Consider the following 27,673-nt stretch of genomic DNA (forward strand, 5'->3'; position numbering starts at 1 on the left):
AAAGTTTCGGTCTCGCAACTACGGTAAACAGCCGCCATCTTTTTTCCCCGTAGAAGAGGAAGTGCTTCTTCTTCTACGCAAGCAACCGCCAAGGTAAGCACCCGCCCCCATAGAAGAGGAAGCGCTTCTTCTTCTACTGTAAGCAACCACCCGCCCGCGTAGAAGAAGAAGAAGCGCGCGGATATTACGTTTCATTTCCTTTGTGTGTTTACATCTGTAAAGACCACAAAATGGCTCCTACTAAGCGACAGGTTTCCGGTTCATGAAAAGACGCAATCTCTCCATCCGCACACGGACTACTATTTCACAGCAACTGCCTAAAGACTTTCAAGAAAAGCTGGCTACTTTCCGTGCATATTGTAAAAACAAGATAGCTGAAAAAAAGATCCGGCCAGAGAACATTATCAACATGGACGAGGTTCCACTGACTTTTGATATTCCTGTGAACCGCACTGTGGATACAACGGGAGCACGTACGGTGAATATTCGCACCACAGGGAATGAGAAGTCATCCTTCACTGTGGTTCTAGCTTGCCATGCTAATGGCCAGAAACTTCCACCCATGGTGATATTCAAAAGGAAGACCTTGCCAAAAGAGACCTTTCCAGCCGGCGTCATCATAAAAGCTAACTCGAAGGGATGGATGAAGAAAAGATGAGCGAGTGGTTAAGGTAAGTTTACGCGAAGAGGCCGGGTGGCTTTTTTCACGCAGCTCCGTCCATGTTGATATACGACTCCATGCGCGCCCACATCACGCTGGTTTTTAATATATTATTAAAGTTTGACTGACCTATCTGACTGTTTTTTTGACATTCCTTTAGCGCAGTTAGATGCGGCTTATAACACGGGGCGGCTTATAGGTGGACAAAGTTTTGAAATATGCCGTTCATTGAAGGCGCGGCTTATAACCCAGGGCGCCTTATGGTGCGGAAAATACGGTACTAGCATTTATTAACAAGTTGGAATGCATAAAAAAGCAAAACATGTGGATTGTGAATGATAGACCAAATTCCAAAGAAAAGTGCAATTCCCCTTGAAAATACAAAGAAATGTAGTTTATTTGCCGGGGATGGAGGTGATAAATATTAACATAGGGGAGCGGCTCCATACTGTATGCACATTAGGTGTCCCGATACCAATAATTTGGGACCGGTACCAAAATATATATTGATACTGTTCGATACTTTTCCAAACCTTTCAAAATAAAGGGAAGTACAAAAAATGTCAATGTTGGCTTTATTTTAACAGGAAATCTTACAATACAATAAACATATGTTTCCTATTGCACTCATAGAACAATTTAAGAAGGTTAAAATAGAAATTAAAAGGCATTAAACACATTGGGCTTTTCTTGTTGCACTCAAAGAACAATTTAAAATGTTCCATATCACATATAGTCTTCCATAATCAAGTATGAGGTTAGAATAGAATACAAGGCTTTAATGAAATGATATTAAATTATTCATGATTTATGGTTGCCACTCTGTGCTTTAAGAAAAATACAATTACGGTATTAGTAAATACAAAAAAAAGTGTCCCTGTTTAAAGCGTCACTTTTACCGTTCGCTTTGAAGCCCAAATACTTCCAAATTGTACTTCACCACCCTCTTTATTAACCAGTAGACTTGACCTTTTTTTTGCCATTTTTCCTCTCCACAATGTCACTTTGTGTGTACGTTTTGACACACTCAACATCATGCGCCTCGGCTCTGTAGTCACCGCCGCACAGCAGCATAAACAGTATCGGTATTTTTCTATGGTAGTATAGTACTGTTTTCAATTGATTAGCACTGTGTGTGTGTGTGTGTGTGTGTGTGTGTGTGTGCGTGTGTGTGTGTGTGTGTGTGTGTGTGTGTGTGTGTGTGTATGTGTGTGTGTGTGTGTGTGTGTGTGTGTGTGTGTGTGTGTGTGTGAGAAACATTTCAGGAGTGTGTATGAGAGTGTTTCAGTAGTATGTGAGTGTGTATGAGAGTGTTTCAGTAGTGTGTATGAGAGTGTTTCAGTAGTATGTGAGTGTGTGTGAGAGTGTTTCAGTAGTGTGCATGAGTGTTTCAGTAGTGTGTGTGAGAAAAACATTTCAGTAGTGTGTATGGGAGTGTTTCAATGGTGTGAATGAGTGTTTCAGTAGTGTGTGTGTGAGAAAAACATTTCAGTGTTGTGTTATGAGAGTGTTTCAATAGTGTGTATGAGAGTGTTTCAGTAGTATGTGAGCGTGTGTATGAGAGTGTTTCAGTAGTGTGTATGAGTGTTTCAGTAGTGTGTGAGAGAAAACATTTCAGTGGTGTGTATGAGAGTGTTTCAATAGTGTGTATGAGAGAAAATATTTCAGTGGTGTGTATGAAAGTGTTTCAGTAGTGTGTGACAGAAAAACATTTCAGTTGTTATTTGAGACCACCTGCGATGAGGTGGCGACTTGTCCAGGGTGTACACTACCTTCCGCCCGAATGCAGCTGAGATAGGCTCCAGCACCCCCCGTGACCCCAAAAGGGACAAGCGGTAGAAAATGGATGGATTTGAGACCACTTCAGTAGTGTATGAAAATGTTTCAGTAGTATGTGAGAGTGTGTATGAGAGTGTTTCAGTAGTGTGTATGAGTGTTTCAGTAGTGTGGGTGAGAAAAACATTTCAATAGTGTGTGTGTGTGTGTGTGTGTGTGTGTGTGTGTGTGTGTGTGTGTGTGTGTGTGTGTGTGTGTGTGTGTGTGTGTGTGTGAGAGAAAACATTTCAGTGGTTTGTATGAGTGTTTCAATAGTGTGTATGAGAGAAAAACATTTCAGTGGTGTATATGAGAGTGTTTCTTTAGTGTGTGTGAGAGAAAACATTTCAGTGGTTTGTATGAGTGTTTCAATAGTGTGTATGAGAGAAAAACATTTCAGTGGTGTGTTTAAGAGTGTTCCAGTAGTGTGTATGAGATTGTTACAGTAGTGTGCAAGAGAAAAACATTTCAGTAGTGTGTATGAGAGTGTTTAAATAGAGGTGAGAGAAAACATTTCAGTAGTGTGTGGGAGTGTTTCAGTAGTGTGTGTGAGAGAAAAACATTTCACTTATTTGAGGGCATTTCAGTCATGTGTGTGTAAGAGGTAATTCTGAATAATGTCCCTAACGGCCCCTCATAATGTACTGTGTAAAATACATTGGAAAAAGTTGGCGCCCTCTAGGCATCTGTGTAAATGTTGCAAACAGTCCCTTTAACATGAGCCAAAAATGTTACAGTAAAAAATATTTGATTCCCTGTCACTATTTTAAGTTTAGCCCCTTAAAAATACATCAACTGCCCACAAGAGAAAGAGAAGTTTTGCAGAATAAAGTTTTAACTGAAATGTGATTGAGTGAAATACACCTTGGATCACACACACACACACACACACACACACACACACACACACACACACACACACACACACACACACACACACACACACACACACACACACATCAATGATGTCATTTTGGAAAGTAGTCTTAATTACAACTTGAAACCCATGACCGTGCATATGCAGCCCAAGTCATTATTGTTCTTATATGGCTATTTTGTAAACATATTGTTGTGTACTCAGCCTCAATATGTCTGATTTATTAACACATTTGCGCACATTTACTGCACATTTCTTTCTGGACGCCTGTAGCCTTTTCCATTTATGGAATGTGCCATTCAATAGTCACGGCATTATCTAATATATTTTAATAGTTGACGTAAGAACTGAATGTTTATCATTAATTATTTTGTTGTAGGTTTGGCTGGATGAAGATGTCGAGCTCTACGATTTTGCAAAAGTCCGACCACTCATCAAAAAGAAAGAAGTGAAGGTACAGTATCAGACTTGCAGATATTTACCAGGTACCTCGTGGGACTAAAATAGAGTTTTAGATTTAGTGGGTGAGGAATAGGCCAAGTTAGGTAGCTACTATTATCAAACCCAAAGAACTAAAAGGCCTATTTTATTTATTGTGTCTGGCTATTTATAGCAAATGTGTATACTATTTTATTCATATTTTGTAAAAATAAATACAAAATTACAATCTTCAAACGTTAAGTGCTTGTACTAATATGAACATTTAAAAAAATGAAATACAGAACTAAAATATTGCAAAGTACAGAATGAGCAATAAAACACATGAAAAGTGCAAAATTGAGCAGGCAAACGATATTGATCTTAGCTTATAACAGCAAGAATTACACTTCTTTAAACTACTAGTGTCAGGTTCAAACACTGATGACATCTATTAAACCAGACAAGAAGCAAGGAATTAAACAGACAGAATTACATTTTGCTCAATTGAGGAGAAACGCGTAGACACTGTACAAGGTAGAGATGCGCGGTTTGCGGCCACAACCGCGGAGTCCGCGGATTATCCGCGGATGAAATTAAAAAAAATAAGATTTTTTCCGCGCGCGGGTCGGGTCGGGCGGATTAATTAGATTTTTTTTTTTTTTTTTTTTGCGGGTGGCAGTTAAACCAATTGGTAAATATATATACATAGTTAAATGTTGTTACCCACATATGAAAAACGAGCAGGCACCTGCAGCATATGCCACAACAGAAGAAAAAGAAAAGAAAAGAGATGGACACTTTTACGGAGCGGAGAAGGGACGCCTCGCCGGGGTCCGGGACCGAGGCCCCTTCCCCCGAGAGGGCCCCACCGGGAGCCGTAGCTGAGGCGATCCGCGAGAAGGGCCCGACGCACGTCCAGGGTCACCACCGCGCCCACCGCACCGACACCCCGCCTCGTCCGCCTTCGCCGCGGCCGGCGTCACGCGCAGCAGGTAAGCAGCTTACCTGCCCGCCACCCCCGTGGCCGGGGGCTCGTAACATGGGTCACTCCGCGCACTCCGCCCGCGCAGCTTACCTGCCCGCCACCCCTGTTGCCGGGGGCGCGTAACAGGGGTCACTCCGCGCGCAGTGCGCTCACGAAAGGGGTGGGGCTCACCCTGGTTTATATAGAGAGCAGGACGGTGGCCATGGAAGTCGGAACCCGCTAAGGAGTGTGTAACAATCCACCTGCCGAATCAACTAGCCCTGAAAATGGATGGCGCTGGAGCGTGGGCCCATACCTGGCCGTCGCCGGCAGCGAGACGCGCTTGGAGGTGCGCTCAGCGCGGCTCCCATATGATTGCGCACTGGTGTGCGTCTGGGTCGTGACAGCGTGGCACGCGAAAGTCTGTGCTGCATTGGATCAGTCTCCTTTCTTTAACAGGCAAAAGCTTTATAACCTCACCATACCTGCCAACTTTTGAAATCAGAAAAACCTAGTAGCCAGGGTCCAAGGGCCGCAGGCCCCGGTAGGTCCAGGACAAAGTCCTGGTGGAGGGTTCAGGGCTTCGCCCCCCGACGCAAAATGATTATTAGCATTCAGACAGGTTAAAATGTTGCTAAAACCATCACTTTTCTATCAGTCACAGTGACTTTTCAAAACAAAAATATTACAGCAAAAATCATATGGGTTGATTGACATGTTTATTCTGTAAGCTAACTTCAATAGTTTGAAATGATTTTGACAGTTAATGCCAGTTATCCTGTCAACCTTTCACAAGACTTCAATTTGTTAATTGAAAGTATAAACAGTATCAACACTTTTTACAGTAAACAAATGGTAAAACAGTACTAAACAATTCCATTAAAAAAAAATTGGTGTCATTATTAACTTTCTGTCCAAGCTTGTATAATCTACTGCCTTGTTCAATTGTACAAAATATTCTGTGCCTAAAATTCACATTTCTATCACAATTATCATACTGTAAACATGGTAAGCTAACTTCATTAAAATTAATAGTCCTGTCAATAGCATGGAATTACAATTCAAATGTAGTTTTTTTGTAAGCCTTTCAAAAGAATTCAAAATATGAAAAATTAATGAAAATTAATTTAAGCCATCAGACACTTGAAAAGTGGCACATCACATCTCTAATGTAATCATTTGAACTTTTCAACAGAAATAGCACTGCAAAAATATTAAGGACATACTTCTGTATTTTGGTAGTTATGCTGTCAACATTTAACAAGATTTCTTCAACTTGGACTTGAAAGCATAAATAGTATAAACACTTTTAACAGTATGTCGTGCTGTGAAATACAGCCGACAGGATTGCGCACCAAACACGAAGCAAGGCCAAAGCGCATGGTGCAGGAGAACAAAGGACTTCTTTCATTTAAGGTTTGTGATAAACCATCAAACTCATTCGTTAAAAGGACTCTATAGTAATATAAAGCGAATTTTTCTGGACATTATCATGCAAGAAAAGTTTATTTTTGGGACCGCGATCACCGCGTAATGATTTTTAAAGGTTGCATTACAAACATTTAACTGTCCCATGTGATCAGCCAGTGCGATTGGAAATCCATGCTCAATTATTGCCTCCGTAAATAAAACTTCGGGCGGGTGCGGGCGGATGGCGGGCGGGTGCAGTTCTGATCAAACGTTACATCGGGTGGATGGCGGATGGTTGACGACTTTCTGACGCGGTTGCGGATGAAATAAATTGCCTATCCGCGCATCTCTAGTACAAGGTGTCCCACCACGCTCTGACGAAAGATTGTACGCCTCCTCTTTTATTTGGACTTTCCCTGATTACATGGCAACAGCTGTTTCTAAGGGAAGGGGGTTGTAAACAGCCATCGCCTTTGGTTACAAAACATTTCAAAGAAAAAGTCGTAAAACATCTTCAATGTAGCGATATGTTGAAAGGCAATATTTATGGTGCCTTCCTTTTGTACTGGCAAGTCAGAATTTGTGAGTGGTTAGTCAGTTGTACTGTAACGTGTCCTAGTCTGACACCATCCCAGTGTTGGATGGCTGCACTCAATGTAAACCATTTCTTTCTTATTGTCACACTAAATCAGCCATATACAAAGTATTGTCTTATAAATGTTCATGTTACTGTTGTGTAAATTAAACCATTTTCATGAGGCGAGCACAATAACTTTCGTAGATTTGGCCATTTTGATTTCCGACCCCTTAACATTCATAACTCAGCTGTGACGTCATTCTCAGGTCCGACTTCCAGCTTCTGAGTTTAACGGAAGCAGCAAATATTCTTGTGTGCTGGCTTGGTATGTGTGATCATACTTGTAGAGCCTTTTAACTCCTTTTTCCCACATTACATGACTTTCACCTGGTCCAGTTGCCCTTTTCCTTGTCTTTTTGACCTTTTTTCGTCACAAATTAAAGATTTAAAGTAGCAATGATAGTCACACACACACACACTAGGTGTGGCGAAATTATTCTCTGCATTTGACCCATCACCCTTGATCACCCCCTGGGATGTGAGGGGAGCAGTGAGCAGCAGCGGTGGCCACGCCCGGTAATCATTTTTGGTGATTTAACCCCCAATTCCAAGCCTTGATGCTGAGTGCCAAGCAGGGAGGTAATGGCTCCCATTTTTATAGTCTTTGGTATGAGGCCGGGGTTTGAACTCACGACCTACCAAACTCAGGGCGGACACTCTAACCACTAGGCCACTAAGTAGGTATGGTCACTACCATATTTTCCGGACTATACGGCGCACTCAAAATACTTTAATTTTCCCAAAAGTCGACCGTGCGCCTTATAACCCGGTGCGCCTAATGTAAGGAATCATTTTGGTTGTGCTTACCGACCTCTAAGCTATTTTATTTGGTACATGGTGTAATGATAAATGTGACCAGTAGATGGCAGTCACACATAAGAGATATGTGTGGACTGCAATATGACTCAAGTAAACACTAACATTTTATATGTTCCATTGAAAATATAGAACATTACACACGGTGCTCAAAAATCTGTCAAAATGTTTTAGTAGGACTTTGGTAAGCTATGAAGCCACACCACTTGATGGATTGTACTGTGCTTCAACATAGGAGTATTATTATGCTGTGTGTATAAGGTAAGACATATTATCTGCTGTTTTGTTTCGCAATATTACGCAAAAGCAACTTTTCTTACCTTCTGGAACCTGTATTTGGGATCTGCATAAGTCCTGAAAATGTGTGCGCGTCTGCCTTTGTTGTCGATAAGCTTCTTCTTTTTCTCTATCTTCTTGTTATGTGACATTCATCCTCCACTGTTGCCATTTCTAATATAAAGTAGTGTAAAGTTCTTACTTATATCTGTCAGTAAACTCGCCATGAAAGCACTAAAACATACCGGTGTAGTGACTTTACATTATTCACCCAAGGAACTTTAGTTATTAGAGAGTTCCGGTGGGAGAGTTTTTCACGGGACACATTTCGGGTGTTGTTGATGCACTAGTGAGCCACGGATGAGGAGATGCTGCTCCGTTATTGATTGAAGTCAAGTCTGAATGTCATTAAAACAGTTAGCGCCATCTTTTGACACTTCTTCCACTCCTGTCCTTGCACGCTACACCGCTACAACAAAGATGACGGGGAGAAGATGCTGTCCAAGTGGAGGCACGTAAATAAGAGCGCCCACAAAACGGTGCATCCTGAAGAGACTGTCAGAAAGTGAGTTGAAGATGTGTAAAACATCATCTATGCAACATTTTGAGCAAAGAACCAGCATTACATGTTATGTAGACCACAAGGAAGTCTTTTACATTGATAAAATAATCATAATATGACTCCTTTAATGCGCCTTTTGTATGAAAATAGACCTGACTAGACCCGCTCATCGGCAGTGCGCCTTATAATGCCCTATGGTCCGGAAAATACGGTATATTGAACTTTTTCCCCACATGTTTAGATTTGGTTGATAGGTGCCATGACATTTGCATCTAAATAAAAGCGAGTACAAGGATTTTAAGCTGCATTCTCTTTTGAACAAACTGTGACTGAAATGTAAGAAGATCTGAATTGCTTGTTTTCTTTCCACTGTAGGTTCCAGCCGGTCTAGCAGGATATAAGGCAGAGACCTTCTCCAAGTTCCTTGCCCTGTACCTTCACGGCACGGTGTAGCCCTAAGACCCCAGGTACTAAGTGTAAGTCAGTGTTTGCAATGACAACAATGTCACGTGTGAAGACTGCCATACCATTGAGTCATCACAAATACACTCTTGGCCAAAAGTATATGCACCCCTGCATTTGTGTCGGATAATGCAGCACTTAATGCTTTGGTATTGACATGTTTATTTATTTTGTTTGCATTGGAACAACACGAAAAAAGAACACAAAAAAAAGCCAAATGTGATATTATTTGACTCAGAACTCCAAAAATGGACTGGACAAGATTATTGGCGCCCTCAACTAAATATTTGGTCGCACACCTTTGGAAATAAAAATCAATGTAAGCATCAATAAGTCTCACACTTGCTACTGGAGCATACTTGCCAACCTTGAGACCTCCGATTTCGGGGGGTGGGGGGTGGGGGGCGTGGTCGGGGGTGGGGCGGGGGCGTGGTTAAGATATATATATATATATATACCGGTATATATATATAAGAAATACTTGACTTTCAGTGAATTCTAGCTATATATTTTTTTTAAATTACATATATATATTATATATATGTATACATATATATATATATATATATATATATATATATATATATATATATATATATAAATAAATAGAAGTAATACTTGAATTTCAGTGTTCATTTATTTACACATACACACACATAATCAATCAATCTTTATTTATATAGCCCTAAATCACAAGTGTCTCAAAGGGCTGCACAAGCCACAACGACATCCTCGGTCCAAAGCCCACATAAGGGCAAGGAAAAACTCACCCCAGTGGGACGTCGATGTGAATGACTATGAGAAACCTTGGAGAGGACCGCATATGTGGGTAACCCCCCCCCCCCCCCCCCTCTAGGGGAGACCGAAAGCAATGGATGTCGAGTGGGTCTGACATAATATTGTGAGAGTCCAGTCCATAGTGGATCCAACATAATAGTAAGAGTCCAGTCCATAGTGGGGCCAGCAGGACACCATCCCGAGCGGAGACGGGTCAGCAGCGCAGAGATGTTCCCAGCCGATTATCCGCGGATAATCGGCTGGGAACCCCCCCCCCAAGGAAAAGGGGAGCAGAGGAGGAAAGAAAAGAAACGGCAGATCAACTGGTCTAACAGGGGGGCTATTTAAAGGCTAGAGTATACAAATGAGTTTTAAGATGGGACTTAAATGCTTCTACTGAGGTAGCATCTCTAATTGTTACCGGAAGGGCATTCCATAGTACTGGAGCCCCAATAGAAAACGCTCTATAGCCCGCAGACTTTTTTTGGGCTCTGGGAATCACTAATTTAAACATAACACTCATCTACTCATTGTTGAGTTAAGGGTTGAATTGTCCATCCTTGTTCTATTCTCTGTCACTATTTCAGAACACACACATTATACAAATATACATTATAAAATCAATAAGAAAACGGGAGCTCTAATTTGGGAGTCTGAATTAGGATCAGAAGTTCCTATATAAACATTGCGCACTCACGTCGCCTTTTTGTATTGATTACTGCAGCTGTGCACTGGATTCATTCACAAATACAAACTACAACTCACAAACACTTTAGAGTTAGGCTCCACCATCAGAATGTGTACTTAAACTTATAAAGATCACATGGATATTATTCAGTGAGTTGATTCACCAAAACTAACCTGTTATACAGGAGGAAAAAGCACACAGAACGTTTCAATTGTTCACAGACTGGTCGCGCTCATCAGAATGACAAGACACTTCCGGTCTGCGGGTGATAGCATTCAATTGGGAAGAAACGCCCTACTGCCCCCTACTGACCAATGTGAATACTGATAAATGTGGAATGACAGCTCCAAAAACGAATTCAAACCACAAAATAAAATAAATAAATCAACACAAAAATGTGACACATTATGGGTGGGTCACATATGCATGTACAGTAGATGGCAGTATTGTCCTGTTTAAAAGTGTCACAACATTGCTGTTTACGGCAGACGAACTGCTTTACGGGGGACGAAAACTTGACTGCTGTTTTTGTGTGTTGTTACCGCGCTGGGAGGACGTTAATGAAACTGCCTAACAATAAACACACATAAGAAACCAAGAACTCGCCCTCGGTCATTAGCTGTTTATATGGTGGGAAAGCGGACGTGAGAACAGGCTGTCAACACGTCACTCAGGTCCGCATGGAGCGGGAGGGGGCGTGGCCTCCAGCTCCGCCTGAATTTCGGGAGATTTTCGGGAGAAAATTTGTCCCGGGAGGTTTTCGGGAGAGGCGCTGAATTTCGGGAGTCTCCCGGAAAATCCGGGAGGGTTGGCAAGTATGAACTTGGGTGTGTTTGAATGTATTTCTGAGCTATAAAATTGTTCATAACGTTTACTAAATGCTTCATTTATTTCAGTTGGATCCACAATATTTGTATCATTTTTTAAAGTAAGGTAGTTGTTTGATTTGACATTCCAGTACTTTACCAAGTTTTTCATATTGGTCATTGAATGTCTGTTTAAGTCCTTTATGGTCAGGGTGTGCTGTCCTGACTTAGCACACACACACACAGACAGGAACTGATGATTTGGCTTCTCCAATTTAGGAGTGCCTCATTTTTTTTAACTTGACCTCCTCCAGGAACTGCAGTCCTGTATAAGGAGGCTTGCTTGTAATAAAGCAACTTTTAGTTGAGTAAAGCGTCTCCGACGTCTCCTTTGATCCAGCCGCACTGTCGTGTCGCCCTTCTGTCCGGACCAGCAAGACAAGACCAAAAATACACATCAATTTCAAAATGAAACTGTTTTTATACTGCCAAACTTGTTTATATGTGAAGAATTGTATATATTCTTGATTTCCTAGTTTTTCTCAAAGCCAGAAAGTAGTTTAAAGTAGTGCTCTGAACTCAAAACACAAATTGTTCACTAGAATGAAGGGTGAATGCATTGAGTGAGCCACACCACAACATTACTGTGCTCTGCGGTGAAACGTAGCGTTAATTCAGTGGTACTGGCAAGCAGAGCCGGCCCAAGGCATAAGCGTACTAAGCTCTTGCTTAGGGCCCTGCGGCCACCAGGGGGCCCCCAAAAGCAATTAACAAAAAAATCTTATTTTTAATTTTTTGCATGTACGAGTCTGACTGATGATTTCTAAATGATCAAAGATATATTATTGTACAAAAACACAATTTTAGGTCAACAGAGTGCTGCTGCTGATCTAGGCTTAGTGATTCTTCCTGCCTCTCTTTAAATGTAAAGCTGCCTCTGCTGCACCTGTGACGTTTGCCGCCTGCTATGGCGTCACATTAGTGCCAAAAATCCGAGCGCATAAAAACTGTTATCGCGCGCTGATTCTCCACTTCGTGCGCGCGCGCGACACCCTTTTGCGCGCGTGTGGTGCCTTTTTGCGCGCGCGCCGTCTCGGTCTGTGCGCTGGCATGTTTCGTTTTGGCACTTTGGGGGCGGGTATGCTTAGACGGCCCCTTCTTTCTGATTGGTCAGGCAAAATGCTCAGAGCCAATCAGAAGTATAGCAGGGCGGGTCATCGTCAATATGTATCAAGATTGTTATAGGCGCAAAGTTTTCACTTCTTCTTGAACATTTGTTTTCTAATTTATGGAATTTCTTTTGATTCAGCCATAAAATTAATGAAATAATCTTTGAATTTTGTTTTTAAAATGTTAAAAATAGCCTTTTAATAATGTATTCTGAAACAGTTTAAAATAATCAGAGAACTGACTATCACTGACCCTACACAACTATGTTGCACAATTAAGTCATTTTTTTTTTATAGCGAAAGAGGTAATTTCAACAGGTGCAGCATCCTATGTCATATCTACATGTAATAAGATTTGTAACAAGGCAAACCGTTTGTAAATTGGTCGAAAATCGAGCAAGTTATGGTAATTTAATTGGTACATGTACTAATTAAATTACCATAACTTGCTTTGACATCAATGTAATGATTGAGGCTAGCTGTCCGAGGTAAGATGGCTACAACGTTGCTACGCTGGAGAATGATTGGTCATATGAAAAATGCTCAGAGCCAATCAGAAAGGAGGGGCCGTCTAAGCATACCTGCCCCCAAAGTGCCAAAAAAAAAAAGACAGCGCGAGGAGAGATGCCAGGAGTACACAGAGAGCGCATAGACCGAGACGGCGCGCGCGCAGAAAGGCACCGCGCGCGCGCAAAAAGACACCACGCGCGTGCAAAAGGGTGTCGCGCGCGCACAAAGTGGAGAATCAGCGCGCGATAACAGTTTTTATGCGCTTGGATTATTGGCACTAATGTGACGCCATATCTTTCCTCTCAGATTCAGACAGGACTGAGCAGGTGATCAGAGGACCACTGTCTATTAAGGAGAACTTTTCATTCCCCAAACGGCATGATGGCCCAAGTTTTCATTATCATTATACCTACAGACAGCTAGTCAATGGAGAAAAAGTCAAGCGTAGCTGGCTGACTTATTCAAGAAGTAAAGATGCAGTCTATTGCTTTTGCTGCAAATTATTTTCCAAAAAGTCCTTGAAAGTGTCAGCCGAGGGACAGCGGGATTGGGTCAACATAGGTGCACTGCTGAAACAGCATGAAAACAGTGAAGATCATTGTCGCAACATGGTGAAATGGAAGGATTTTGCCTTGCGTCTTTCAAAGGGGAAAACTATTGATGAATTTAACTTCAGTAGACTCCGCTCTCTTTGTACAAAGTAAACATTAAATATGAACAATTAACTAAAAATGTAAACTAGTAATTAAAGACTAATATGTACAAGACTGATGAGACAAGATGACACTTTTACTGTAAATACAAAGCTTTATCACTTGGACTGTTCAACCCCAGGCCACTCTTGTAGCTGAATGTTTTCTACATTTTAAGATTAGGAACCATATGTGGCACTCTGGACATCATTCGTTCATTCATTGGTATTATTTATGTTCTTAACTGGGCCACCCCCATATCTTTATAAATGACATGTCATTTGTAAAGACATGCCAGGCTGACAATAGGATCATGTAAACAACACTGCCAGAGCCGCAATGAGTTTATAGTAGGTGTGTGAATGATCAACAATCAATATTATTGGCAGAAATAGAGGGCCCCAAAATCAAATTTTGCTTAGGGCCCCATGGAGGCTTGGGCCGGCACTGCTGGCAAGTAAAAACACCACAAGACCAGAAGGTTTAAGAATGGTTTATTTGGTGCTCGCCATCAGAACATACAATTTCAAATGCTACCATTCACCAAAAGAAAATCAAAAGGCCAAGGTTGTGGTGTACTGCATGGGAAAAAAAAGAACAATATTCAAAATAAGCATGTTCAAAAATCTCTCCCACTATGGTAAAAAACATTTTCCCACCCAGGTGCAGCAGATTGTGTATAACTTGCATTTTCCTTTTTGTTTCTGCTTTACTGGATTCTGCCTTGGATTTTATAGCCAATTTCTGTCTCTTTGACTCCCTCTCCACTTCTAACTGATCCAAGTGCAGAAATCATAAAGAGTACAATCATTATTATTATCTAACTTAATATATCTGAATAGCGATTCGTAATGTATAGCATGAAATAACAAATATCTTGCTGTCATGTTGTTTGTTTCAAAATGATTGTAGGTCGGAAAAAACTAAGAAAAACAGAACATATTTTTAAAATATTTTTACAGAGATAAAAAAGACGTATTCCCGACTATGGACGGACAAATGACCTGCCTGCTAAAGGTGCAAATCAATAGAAGCAAGATGAAAGGCAATATTGGCTTGATAATGTATGAACTCCCTCCAATGGTTGCCATTAAAATTGTGGTCAACTATCCAACCATTGGAGGTGAATTTGAGACGTTTCAATGTTTCTTTTTATTCAAATCCACCTCCACGTACCTTTCTTCCAAGTTGTCAGTTTTTCTTTTACCAATTTTCACTGTAAAAGATATTGCTGCCCCTGTTGCTGCTACCCCTGCTGCTGCCTTTGCCACGGTCTTCACTACAGGTATGATGGCTGATTGAGCAACAGGGGCACTGGTCACACCAGCTGATGCAACTGCTGATGTGCTGGAAGATGTTCCCCAGAGAACAGGAACTATTTCTGCAGTTGCACCCGCAGCAGCCCCGACACATGCACAAGCTACTACTGCAACACATCCTATTTTGCTAACTGTTTTGGCAGTTTCCTTAACACCCTCCATTGTACTCTTATTAGCATTAAGACCGCAGTTAATGCCAACGTGGCCACCCACACCTGCACCGACCGCCGCCCCGACTGTTAATGCAGCTAGTCCTGAGGCAGCTGCTGCGACGGCTGCAGACCCTGCAAGATATGCCATGCCTGCAGCTGCTAAGGGGGCAGCCACGCCAAACGCAACCCCCAAAGCCACGCCTATAGCGGCACAAGCCACTACACACTTCAGCTTCTTCATCAGCTTCTCCCAGTCTGCAGTTGAGGGAGACGGGAGAGGGTTTCTCCCAGATGCGGATGGAGACAGACTATTGAAACTGACCATGCTGCTCTTCCTCTCCTCCTCCCGAAGGATGGCCTCTGCCTTTCTGAACATATCATTGGTATAAAACCCAGTTTCAGTTTTCTCCACCATCCTCTTCACTTTCATCAAGAGTTGTCCAACCTGTGCCACATTACCGGGGTCTTTATTGTTGAACAAGTGGTACCGGCCGCCACATTTTTTGATCAGACCTATAAGGTCAGCCGGAGCATCTCTCAGGTATTTGTCAATGCTCCTCCCCTTAAGATCATCCCCTCTGGTAAAAAGAATCACAGTGTGAGATTTGAGGGCTTCCTCCCCAAATATGTTGGCTACATTTAGCGCAGCTTTGTTCACATCATCTGTATAACGGCCTATCGGCACCACCAAGAGAAAAGCATGTGGTCCTGGAGCACAGAAAGCCAAACATTTAGCCATCTCAGTAATTATCTCATCCTCACTCATGTGAGTGTCCCCGAAGCCTGGTAGGTCAACCACCTTCACTCTTGTTGGTCTTTCCTGGTCAGTGTCCAGTAGCCACTCAGTGCTTCTCTGCTCACATGTACGGGTCACCGAGGAGAAGCTGACCTCTGAGCGGAAGTGCTCGCGGCCCAAGATGGTGTTGCCAGACGCACTCTTGCCAACTCCTGTATTTCCCACCAGAACCAGCCTGAGTTCTTCAGACATGGTGATGCTTTTGTTCTTTGTGGCCTTTAGCTCAACTCAGCAGTGGCGGAAAGACTGCAAAACAGAATTAAAAACTGATTTAAATGATTCATGTAACCCTCAAAAGTATATTGAGGACTTTGTTGTCCTTTGGAGGTAAATGTTTGTACATAATCTGCCATATTTAATTGAAAACATTTAGTTTCAAAAACATTGATGTATCAATGATACACAGAAAACTATTTTAGCTCAAAAGAGTAGATAGGATGAAAATGTCTTCAGGGGAGTTGAAAGTGGGTAAAAACATTTTGGATTCAAATGTTTTCTACTCTTGAACTTCATTCCAGTCTAAAAAAGAAAACATGTCCATCCATTTTCTACCGCCTGGGGGGGTTGGAGCCTATCGACACAGCCCCAAGAGGCAAAATGGGCTAAAACCTCCAATGGGCTCACCACTTATGGGAGGGGCCATAGGGGCCGGGTGAAACGTGGCAGTCTGGTTCTCGGCTAAAGAAGCTAGCTCGAGGGATGTAGAACGCCACTTCTCTGCGTGGGAGGTGGAGAAGTTCCAACTGGATGTTGTCGGTCTCACCTTCACGAATGGCAAGGGTTCTGGAACCAGACTTCACGACAGGAGCAGGACCCTCTTCGACTCTGGAGTTTCAACCAGTGAGAGGAGACGTGCGGGAATGAAAATACTTGCTGATTTCCTTAAGGCTCTGGATGCTGTGAGGCTGTCTTGCCTGCCAATACTCTGCATAATTTCAAGGACATAAGGCCAGGGCCTCTGGATTGGCAGACTGGGGTGGTGGTTCCTCTCTTTAAAAAAGGAGGACCAGAGGGTGTGTTCTAACTATTGTGGGCTCACACTCCTAAGCCTTCCCGGTAATGTCTATTCAGGTATATTTAGGATGAGGCTACACAAGATAGTCGAACCTTGGATTCAAGAGAAGCAGTGTGGTTTTTGTCCTGGTCGTGGAACTGTGGACCAGCTTTATACTCCAGCAGGGTACTTGAGGGTGCATGGGAATTTGCCCAACCAGTCTACATGTGTTTTGTGGACTTGGAAAAGGCTTTTGACTGTATCCCTCCGTAAATCCTGTGGGGAGTGCTCAGAGAGTATGGGGCATCGGACCACTTAATAGTAGCATTCGGCTCTCTGTATGGTCTGTGTCAGAGCTTGGTTCGCATTGCTGGCAATAAGTCGGAGCCGTTTCCAGTGAGGGATGGAATCCACCAGGGCGGCCCTTTGTCACCAATTCTGTTCATAACTTTTATGGACAGAATTTCTAGGCACAGCAAGGGATCTGCTTTGGTGGCTGCAGGAGTAGTTATTGGCTTTTTGCAGATGATGTGGTCCTGCTGGCTTCATCTGGGTGTGATCTTCAACTCTCATTGGGTCAGTTCGCAGCTTAGTGTGAAGCGACTACGATGAAAATCAGCACCTCTCCTCTAAGTCTGAGACAATGGTTTTAACCCGGAAAAGGGTGGAGTGTCATCGCCTGCTTGCAGATGAGATGCTGCCCCAAGCGGAGGAGTTCAAGTACCTTAGGGTCTTGTTTAAATGTGAGTGTAGAGTGGATTGTGAGATCGACAGGTGGATCGGTCTGCAGTGATACGGACTCTGCACCGGTCTTGTGTGGTGAAGAGGGAGCTTATCCCGACAGTTAAGCTCTCACTTTACCACTCAATCTACATTCCTATCCTCACCTATGGTCACTAGCTTTGGGTTGTCGAAATAAGCTTCTACCGTAGGGTGGCCAGGTTCTCCCTTAGAGATAGGGTGAGACGCTCTGTCATTTGGGAGGAGCTTAGAGAAAAGCCGGTGCTCCTCCACATGGAGAGGAGCCAGATGAGGTAGTTCGGACATTTGGTCAGGATGCCCCCGTAGGACACCTCCGTGGAAAGTTGTTCAAGGCACGTCCGACCAGTAGGAGGCCACCGGAAAGACCCAGGACACTTTGGAGAGACTATGTCTCCCAGCAGGCCTGGGAACGCCTTGGGAGGAGATAGCTGGGGAGAGGGAAGTCTGGGCTTCTATGTAATAAAGTTCTGACACATTTATGAAGTAAATTCCAATTATATATACATCAATAATGACACATTTATGTAATATGTGAGGATGTTCGTGTTGTTGTCCCATTTGTCCCTTATATACTTGTGACTCACACATTATCCTTGCTTGCCGTGGTATGTGATTTTTGTTCCTGCTTTTGCTGCTACTGCAATACCTTCCTATGAAGCCACAACACTAAGTTTTGGTATTGAAAATGTAAAACAACTTGGTATTGTAGAAAAGGTTGCATGGACACTAAAGCAAGTACCGTATTTTCCGCACCATAAGGCGCCCTGGGTTATAAGCCGCACCTTCAATGAACGGCATATTTCAAAACTTTGTCCACCTATAAGACGCCCCGTGTTATAAGCCGCATCTAACTGCGCTAAAGAAATGTCAAAAAAACAGTCAGATAGGTCAGTCAAACTTTAATAATATATTAAAAACCAGCGTGATGTGGGCGCGCATGGAGTCGTATATCAACATGGACGGAGCTGCGTGAAAAAAGCCACCCGGCCTCTTCGCGTAAACTTACCTTAACCACTCGCTCATCTTTTCTTCATCCATCCCTTCGAGTTAGCTTTTATGATGACGCCGGCTGGAAAGGTCTCTTTTGGCAAGGTCTTCCTTTTGAATATCACCATGGGTGGAAGTTTCTGGCCATTAGCATGGCAAGCTAGAACCACAGTGAAGGATGACTTCTCATTCCCTGTGGTGCGAATATTCACCGTACGTGCTCCCGTTGTATCCACAGTGCGGTTCACAGGAATATCAAAAGTCAGTGGAACCTCGTCCATGTTGATAATGTTCTCTGGCCGGATCTTTTTTTCAGCTATCTTGTTTTTACAATATGCACGGAAAGTAGCCAGCTTTTCTTGAAAGTCTTTAGGCAGTTGCTGTGAAATAGTCCGTGTGCGGATGGAGAGATTGCGTCTTTTCATGAACCGGATCCCCGTCGCTTAGTAGGAGCCATTTTGTGGTCTTTACAGATGTAAACACACAAAGGAAATTAAACGTACGGTAATATCCGCGCGCTTCTTCTTCTTCTACGCGGGCGGGTGGTTGCTTACAGTAGAAGAAGAAGCGCTTCCTGTTCTATGGGGGCGGGTGCTTACCTTGGCGGTTGCTTGCGTAGAAGAAGAAGCACTTCCTCTTCTACGGGGAAAAAAGATGGCGGCTGTTTACCGTAGTTGCGAGACCGAAACTTTATGAAAATGAATCTTAATATTAATCCATATATAAAGCGCACCGGGTTATAAGGCGCACTGTCAGCTTTTGAGAAAATTTGTGGTTTTTAGGTGCGCCTTATAGTGCGGAAAATACGGTATTGGTTGTTGAACTAAAAAATAAAGCACATAAAAAAAAAAAAAATTGTTGATGTATTTTGTGTCATTTGTTTTATTCAAGTCTTACAGGTTTTTATTTTCAACTTGCAGATTTTCAGATTCAGTTCTATTCCCCCCCCCCCCACTTCCATCCTACTGTAGTCTGGTCTCATGCCCTCTGGTCTCATGCCAAGATGTGTCCAACGATAAGCTCAGAGGGTCAAAATATACAAATTGCATATTGTTTTTAAGATGGCGTCGTATTTAAGTGCAGCGTGTTTCTTGAAATCAATTGAGACACATTTTAAAAGTCAAAAGTATTATTTTAGCCTCCACATGTAAGTTGGTAGAATGTAGCTCCAGGGTTAGATTATTGTGGTTAAACAGCGCCTGTTGCTGGCGGTAGGTGGTAATGCAGGTTGCTGTAAGTGTGCCACGTCATTTTAATTGATCATCAAATGTTCACAGTCTGTTTATAGATTATATGTTGTAATTTATACATAACGATTGTTATTTGTTGTCAGCCCAAACTATACTTAAAGCGACAGTTTATAGCCAGAATTGCACTTTCAGTGTATTAATTGTATTTGAATGAGATGAGGTCCAGCTCATTGAACACACGTGGTGGTCAAGCAGCGTCTGTTCTCAATGGCTACTCGGCACCAATGCCTGCGTTGTATTCTGCTGTAGCAAACATTCACATCGCCAAAACGATACAAGTGTCTTCAAGAAGGGTGTAAAAGTGCGACAATTTAGGAAACCACGACGACAAAGTGTCAAGGGAGCAGAGTTGAAGAGTTTACCGCATCGTTAAAAGTTTGATCCACTTTAATATACTTTACTCGTTTAGTATTTCCCATGAAAGTATTATCTTGATATTATTTGTTTTTTCAACAAATAGAAACCAGAAAGTCAGAGTGAATGATACTTTGTCAGATAAAATACTTCTATGTCTCCCCTCTTGTTTATTTTGTAGACAAACGTGTCGGACCACATATATAATTACTGGCGATGATTGAGTAATTGTTACTTTGTTAAATGGATAAGCAGTCGAGGGTGTGGAGCTGACTGGTGCACTAGTTGGTCTACATGGACGCGTTCCTCGCAAGTCCTATCATAAAATGCAAGCTTAGCCGAGCAACAAGGATGCATATTTATCCGGGAGAGTCCAGATACCAATTTCCTTGACCCAGTCACACACAAATAAGTTGTGGACCTCCATTATTTTCAGAGTTTTCACCTGTTCTGTCGTGTAGAATCACGTCAGATCGACAGAACCAAAGTATAAGGATCTATTCCATTGCACAGCTGGATTTTATGCTGGCATCTGCTTTTTCCAGGAAGATCTAGTTCCCTTTGTTTAGTCAGATAGTTCCCACGCTGCTTGCTGCACAACAGACATCTTGACTGTTCTCACTTCCGGGAAGAAGTCACTGTTACGTTCCACGTAGTGGTGGTTTGTTTGTTTTGTGTTTCTTCCTCTATTTGTTTGTACAGGTCACACTCATTCACTGCCTCTGCTGCCAATCAACCGGTTCCTAATCCCAGCTGCTCCTCGTTTCACCTGTTAATCAGCCAGCCAATCCCGGACCACCATTCATCCTCCCAGCCTGTTTAAAATCACCTGCTCACCACTGGATCAAGGATTGGATTCTTTTTCTGACATGCTGTGTGGAGCTTGGAGAGACGCTACTTTGTCTTTGACGCTATTTTGTTTTGTAATCATTTTTGTTAAACTCTTTGCTGAACTTGTGCCACCTGTTTTTGAGTCTTCCTTTTTGTTTTACCTTTCAACTTTTGTAAGTATCTGTAACCTAGTCTTGGGAAAGGTTAGACAGAGGTAGTGATGGGTTGATGAGGCGTCATGAAGCGTTTCGACACATTGCAAAACTGTATTGATACTGTGTCGATACTTTGTCACTAAATACTGACATCTGCTGGACATTAAAAATCCCTACAGGCAACCTATGGACCGACTCAACTGACACTGATTTGATGCCCTAGTACAGGGGTCACCAACCTTTTTGAAACCAAAAACTACTTCTTGGGTACTGATTAATGCGAAGGGCTACCAGTTTGATACACACTTAAATAAATAAATATATTGTCATTTGTAAGTTACACGTAAGTGTGATTTAAACAAGAATAGCTAAATAAATACATTTATATATATAAAAAATGGGTATTTCTGTCTGTCATTCCGTCGTACATTTTTTTTTCCTTTTACGGAAGGTTTTTTGTAGAGAATAAATGATGAAAAAAACACTTAATTGAACGGTTTAAAAGAGGAGAAAACAAGAAAAAAATTAAAATAAAATTTTGAAATATAGTTTATCTTCAATTTCGACTCTTTATAATTCAAAATTCAACCGACAAAAAGAAGAGAAAAACTAGCTTATTTGAATCTTTTTGAAAAAATAAAAAAATTTTTTTATGGAACATCATTAGTCATTTTTCCTGATTAAGATACATTTTAGAATTTTGATGACATGTTTTAAATTGGTTAAAATCCAATCTGCACTTTGTTAGAATATTTAACAAATTGGACCAAGCTATATTTCTAACAAGTTTAAAGCTTTAGAGTTTAAAGCTTCTGTGAAAGGACTGCAGTCTACCTTGTCTGTATGCACATGTGTCATGTGAGCACGTTTTAATGTTGTAAATGTGATGTTTTATGTATTTGTTTACTGTTTTTAATGTAACCTTGCTGCTGCCCTCTTGGCCAGGTCTCCCTTGGAAAAGAGATCTTTGATCTCAATGGGATTTTACCTAATAATAATAACAAAGACAAATCAGTATTTCTTCTAGATTTTCCAGAACAAAAATTTTAAAAGAAATTCAAAATACTTTGAAATAAGATTTAAATTTGATTCTACAGATTTTCTAGATTTGCGAGAATAATTTTTTTAAATTTTAATCATAGTAAGTTTGAATAAATATTTCACAAATATTCTTCGTCGAAAAACCAGAAGCTAAAATATTTATTATTCTTTACAATAAAAAAATAAATAAATTTACTTGAACATTGCTTTAAATTGTCAGGAAAGAAGAGGAAGAAATTTAAAAGGTAAAAAGGTATATTTGTTTAAAAATCCTAAAATCATTTTTAAGGTTGTATTTTTTCTGTAAAATTGTATTTCTAAAAGTAATAAGAAGCAAAGTAAAAAATAAATGAATTTATTTAAACAAGTGAAGACCCATCCATCCATCCATTTTCTACCGCTTATTCCAAGTGAAGACCAAGTCTTTAAAATATTTTCTTGGATTTTCAAATTCTATTTGAGTTTTGTCTCTTTTAGAATTAAAAATGTCGAGCAAAGCGAGACCAGCTTGCTAGTAAATAAATACAATTAAAAAAATAGAGGCAGCTCACTGGTAAGTGCTGCTCTTTGAGCTATTTTTAGAACAGGCCAGTGGGCGACTGATCTGGTCCTTACGGGCTACCTGGCAGAGGTGTGGACTCGAGTCACATGACTTGGACTCGAGTCAGACTCGAGTCATGAATTTGATGACTTTAGACTCGACTTGACAAAATGTAAAAAGACTTGCAACTCGACTTAGACTTTAACATCAATGACTTGTGACTTCACTTGGACTTGAGCCTTTTGAATTGACATGACTTGACATGACTTGCTACTTTCCCCAAAACCCAAAGATGAAAAAGTTATTCGGGAGCGCTCCGTATTTTTCATTGTGTACTTGTCTATCAGCGTTGCGTGTGTCAGCTGGTGTGCTCTCAGTACAACAGCCAATCAAATTACATCTACTTTGTTTTCATCACACAGCATTCATCCAATCAAATTGCACGACAACCAACGAAGAAGACATGTCCAAACCACATGCCAGTGAACAAAAAATGATACCTAAAATAATTTCGTTTGGGTATAAAAATTACGAGGTGGTCAACCCAAAACGGTTTGCAGTATGCAACACATGCGGTTCGAAAATTACTGATGGAGAGGCAACAACTTCCAACTTCGTCCGGCATTTGAAGTTGCACAAAGAACGGTAAGTTTTGAATGTAAGATAACGTTTATTGGCTAAGTAACGTGACTTTTATTTTCTGTGTAGTTAAATCAGTGAGGCTGTAAAACTCACTGCTAACGTTATAACGTTATTGCAAACACGGGAATCTGTTGCAGTTCACTACCTTATTCATACTTTTTGTTCAGTGATTTTTTTCAAGCAGGGTTACGTTAGTCAATATATCACACGTAACGTTAGACGGCGGTCAGCAGCACCGCGTATTTTAGCCACCTAAAAAAAGACAAAAATAGTAAAATAAAGGTCAGTTAAAATGTATACTATATTATGAATATGGGTACCGTTTTAGCTAGCTTTCTGACATACTGTTGGTTGTTTACCTCAGTGGTCCCCAACCACCGGGCCGCAGCCCGGTACTGGTCCGTGGATCGATTGGTATCGGGCCGCACAAGCAATATTATTTTTTATTATTTTTTATTTTTTTAATTAAATCAACATAAAAAACACAAGATACACTTACAAGTAGTGCACCAACCCAAAAAACCTCTCTCCCCCCTTTTGTTTTGGGCATTGAACATGAAGACTCTTCCTTCACTGTTCCAAGTGGCCATGAGAGTCTTGGCAGTGCCTGCCTCCAGTGCTCCAGCGGAGCGAGTTTTCAGCCATAATGGCATCATACTACGCCCCCATCGTGCACAAATGACTGACAGACTCTTGGCTAATTTGGTCTTTTGCAAATGCAATGCAGCATAGGGCCCTGACATATAAAAAGTACAACTTTTTTGTTATGTTCACGTATATGTCATGTTTTTTCAATGTTAACACTTTTGTACAAATAAGTACATTTGCACTTTATTTTTCAATGTGTTTGTTCTGTAAAGGAATGAGTTAATGTTTAAAATGACTGGTTAATAGTGCTATTATAAAGTGCAATGTCAGCACAATTTTCTTTCCTGCAATTTAAAATGCACTTGTTTTAATAAATAAATACAGCGTTTGAAAAGCATACACAATCTGTGTTAATATATTAGTCTGTGGTTAAAAGGACTTGAAAGGACTCGAAACTCAAAATGCAGGACTTAGGACTTGACTTGAGACTTTCCAGTCTTGACTTTGGACTTGACTCGGGGCTTGCCTGTCTTGACTCGGGACTTGACTCGGACTTGAGGGCAAAGACTTGAGACTTACTTGTGACTTGCAAAACAATGACTTGGTCCCACCTCTGCTACCTGGTGACCGCGGGCACCGCGTTGGTGACCCCTGCCCTAGTATATACAATAATATAAACCAAGTCATTGTATTTCATTTAGGATTATTTCATATCTTCATTTAAATAAAAATATATTTTTATCTTTTTTAGATACAGTCAATAAATAATGTGAACATGTATCATAACATGGAAATCTAAGAGAACGTGTTGTGGATGATTGTGGACTGGGAATTTTGTTAATTTTATTTTTTACACATTTTTATATATATAAAAAAAATTATAAAGTTTTTCCGACGTATTACATTTTAGACGATTTCTCTTCTTAGTTATTATTTCTCGCGCTCACAGGGCACAGAGGAGGCGTCAGTGCGACACAGTTGGCGTATCGGTCACGTGACCAAAACAGCTCATGATCGGTCACGTGACTTTCTAAAAGCGGTACGCGCACCGACACAGGGTTTCGCTCTATGAGCTCGACGCATGCGCCGATGCATCACTAGACAGAGGCCTCTATACACTACAAACGTAGGATTTGTTTGTGTATAGAGACACCAAGCTTAGTGGTGGCTGTCACCCTTGTATGTTTTGGAGCCCCTCTTTGGCTAGAGTAGATAGGTAGGTTTTTGGTTTGTGCTAATTAAATAGCTTCAGTTAGTCAGCTTACCTTTTCTTTTCTAGAGGTGTATTTTGGTATGTTTTGTTCATTTCTTTGACAGCACCTGTATTCCCAAGCTAGGCTAGTGTTGTGTCTTGTTGTAATCCCCCCCCCCCCCCCCCCCCCCCCCCCCCCCCTCTTGGTTACTTTTCAATAACACTAGTTTTTGGTTTTCAATTCTTGGCTTCTGTGTCTTTAATTTACAACTCATTTGGTTTATACACTTTTATGTTGCGTTCTCCTATAGTCCCTAGACGCTGAGCCATCAGGGAACGTAACAGTCACGTTGTCAAAATACAAGCAATAAAAGGTCATTTGTCATTTTGATCTATTAATTTGATTGAACCCAAACCCTACTTTTCAGTATTTTACTCTTTAGTTTGCTTTTATTTGAGAGACATTATGTCAATGCTGTGTGGTCTTTCCTTTGTTATTGGTTTCGCTTATGGTGCCAAAAACGATACGAGAGAAAAAAACACTTCAAAGCCTCAATGTGTATTTCAAGGAACAAGTTTATACATATGAAGTTTCCTTCATATGTATAAAACCATATTTTACCATCAATTCAACTTTTTTTTAAATTTACCTTACATTTAAGTTGTTCTACTTTTCCTTACCTTTTTTTTTTAAAGGGGAACATTATCACCAGACCTATGTAAGCGTCAATATATACCTTGATGTTGCAGAAAAAAGACCATATATTTTTTTAACCCATTTCCGAACTCTAAATGGGTGAATTTTGGCGAATTAAACGCCTTTCTAATATTTGCTCTCGGAGCGATCGGGAAGCAATCCGCCATTTTCTCAAACACCGAGTCAAATCAGCTCTGTTATTTTCCCTTTTTTTCGACTGTTTTCCGTACCTTGGAGACATCATGCCTCGTCGGTGTGTTGTCGGAGGGTGTAACAACAGGAACAGGGACGGATTCAAGTTGCACCAGTGGCCCAAAGATGCCAAAGTGGCAAGAAATTGGACGTTTGTTCCGCACACTTTACCCACGAAAGCTATGCTACGACAGAGATGGCAAGAATGTGTGGATATCCTGCGACACTCAAAGCAGATGCATTTCCAACCATAAAGTCAAAGAAATCTGCCGCCAGACCCCCATTGAATCTGCCGGAGTGTGTGAGCAATTCAGGGACAAAGGACCTCGCTAGCACGGCAAGCAATGGCGGAAGTTTGTTCCCGCAGACGAGCGAGCTAAACCCCCTGGATGTCTTGGCTCACACCGTCCCGAAGATGATCAAGAGAAGAATATCGACCCTAGCTTCCCTGGCCTGCTGACATGAGGGTATGTCTACAGAATATATTAATTGATGAAAACTGGGCTGTCTGCACTCTCAAAGTGCATGTTGTTGCCAAATGTATTTCATATGCTGTAAACCTAGTTCATAGTTGTTAGTTTCCTTTAATGCCAAACAAACACATACCAATCGTTGGTTAGAAGGCGATCGCCGAATTCGTCCTCGCTTTCTCCCGTGTCGCTGGCTGTCGTGTCGTTTTTGTCGGTTTCGCTTGCATTCGGTTCAAACCGATATGGCTCAATAGCTTCAGTTTCTTCTTCAATTTGGTTTTCGCTACCTGCCTCCACACTACAACCATCCGTTTCAATACATGCGTAATCTGTTGAATCGCTTAAGCCGCTGAAATCCGAGTCTGAATCCGAGCTAATGTCGCTATAGCTTGCTGTTCTTTCCGCCATGTTTGTTTGTGTCGGCTTCACTATGTGACGTCACAGGAAAATGGACGGGTGTATATAACGATGGTTAAAATCAGGCACTTTGAAGCTTTTTTTAGGGATATTGCGTGATGGGTAAAATTTTGAAAAAAACTTCGAAAAATATAATAAGCCACTGGGAACTGATTTTTAATGGTTTTAACCATTCTGAAATTGTGATAATGTTCCCCTTTAACTTGTTTTTTTTTTTTTAGCAATTTTTATTAGTTACACTCAAACTATTAATCAAAGCAAAAGAATATGAATCAAAGCTTCTTTCTACCTTCGGGTACAAAGAAAGAAATATCACCTTGAACTTGAACTTTGATTAATGGTTGCATCACTAGAAAGTATAACAAACATCATGTTATGAAACACAAATATTATACATCATAATTAAGGGTGACAGTTATCTCATAGCAGTTAGCTGGTCAAGATTAAAGAGTGATGAAAACTACCTGAAGAAGTTTCTAGTTAGTTGTCCGCTCCAAGAGGCAAACTTTTGCTGGTGTGAAGAGATTGGAAGGCAGACGGAGAATGAGGAGACTTTCACTGGAAGAAGAATCCTCTCTGTTGAAAGTTAAAAGAGTCATTGAATGAAAAGTCAAATCAAATCAAGCTTTATTTATAAAGCGCTTTTCATACATAAAAGAAATGCAAAGTTAAAAACAATACCCCGGTGACCCATATTCCCCATTATCACGTACGTACGCACGGACACACATACCAAACACAAACACACACA

General features: G+C 41.2%; 2 protein-coding genes across 2 annotated transcripts in view; one reads left to right on the forward strand and one right to left on the reverse strand.

Annotated features, from left to right (window-relative positions):
• The window catches only part of LOC133615667 (large ribosomal subunit protein mL37-like), a 31,846-nt gene extending 22,847 nt beyond the window's left edge, over positions 1 to 8,999 (forward strand). The window contains exons 7-8 of the mRNA XM_061974424.2: positions 3,733 to 3,807; positions 8,814 to 8,999. Of these exons, the coding sequence (XP_061830408.1) occupies positions 3,733 to 3,807; positions 8,814 to 8,891 (153 nt within the window). The 3' untranslated portion in view covers positions 8,892 to 8,999. The remainder of the gene's footprint in view (positions 1 to 3,732; positions 3,808 to 8,813) is intronic.
• A 5,020-nt stretch (positions 9,000 to 14,019) lies between these two features.
• LOC133615665 (uncharacterized) overlaps positions 14,020 to 27,673 on the reverse strand; it is an 18,787-nt gene continuing 5,133 nt past the window's right edge. Inside the window, exons 2-3 of the mRNA XM_061974421.2 lie at positions 27,387 to 27,498; positions 14,020 to 16,055 (exon numbers count right to left, since the gene is read on the reverse strand). Coding sequence (XP_061830405.1) covers positions 14,682 to 16,001 — 1,320 coding nt within the window. The 5' untranslated portion in view covers positions 16,002 to 16,055; positions 27,387 to 27,498 and the 3' untranslated portion in view covers positions 14,020 to 14,681. The remainder of the gene's footprint in view (positions 16,056 to 27,386; positions 27,499 to 27,673) is intronic.

Source organism: Nerophis lumbriciformis, linkage group LG22, assembly GCF_033978685.3.
Source record: "Nerophis lumbriciformis linkage group LG22, RoL_Nlum_v2.1, whole genome shotgun sequence".
Classification (NCBI taxonomy): domain Eukaryota; kingdom Metazoa; phylum Chordata; class Actinopteri; order Syngnathiformes; family Syngnathidae; genus Nerophis; species Nerophis lumbriciformis.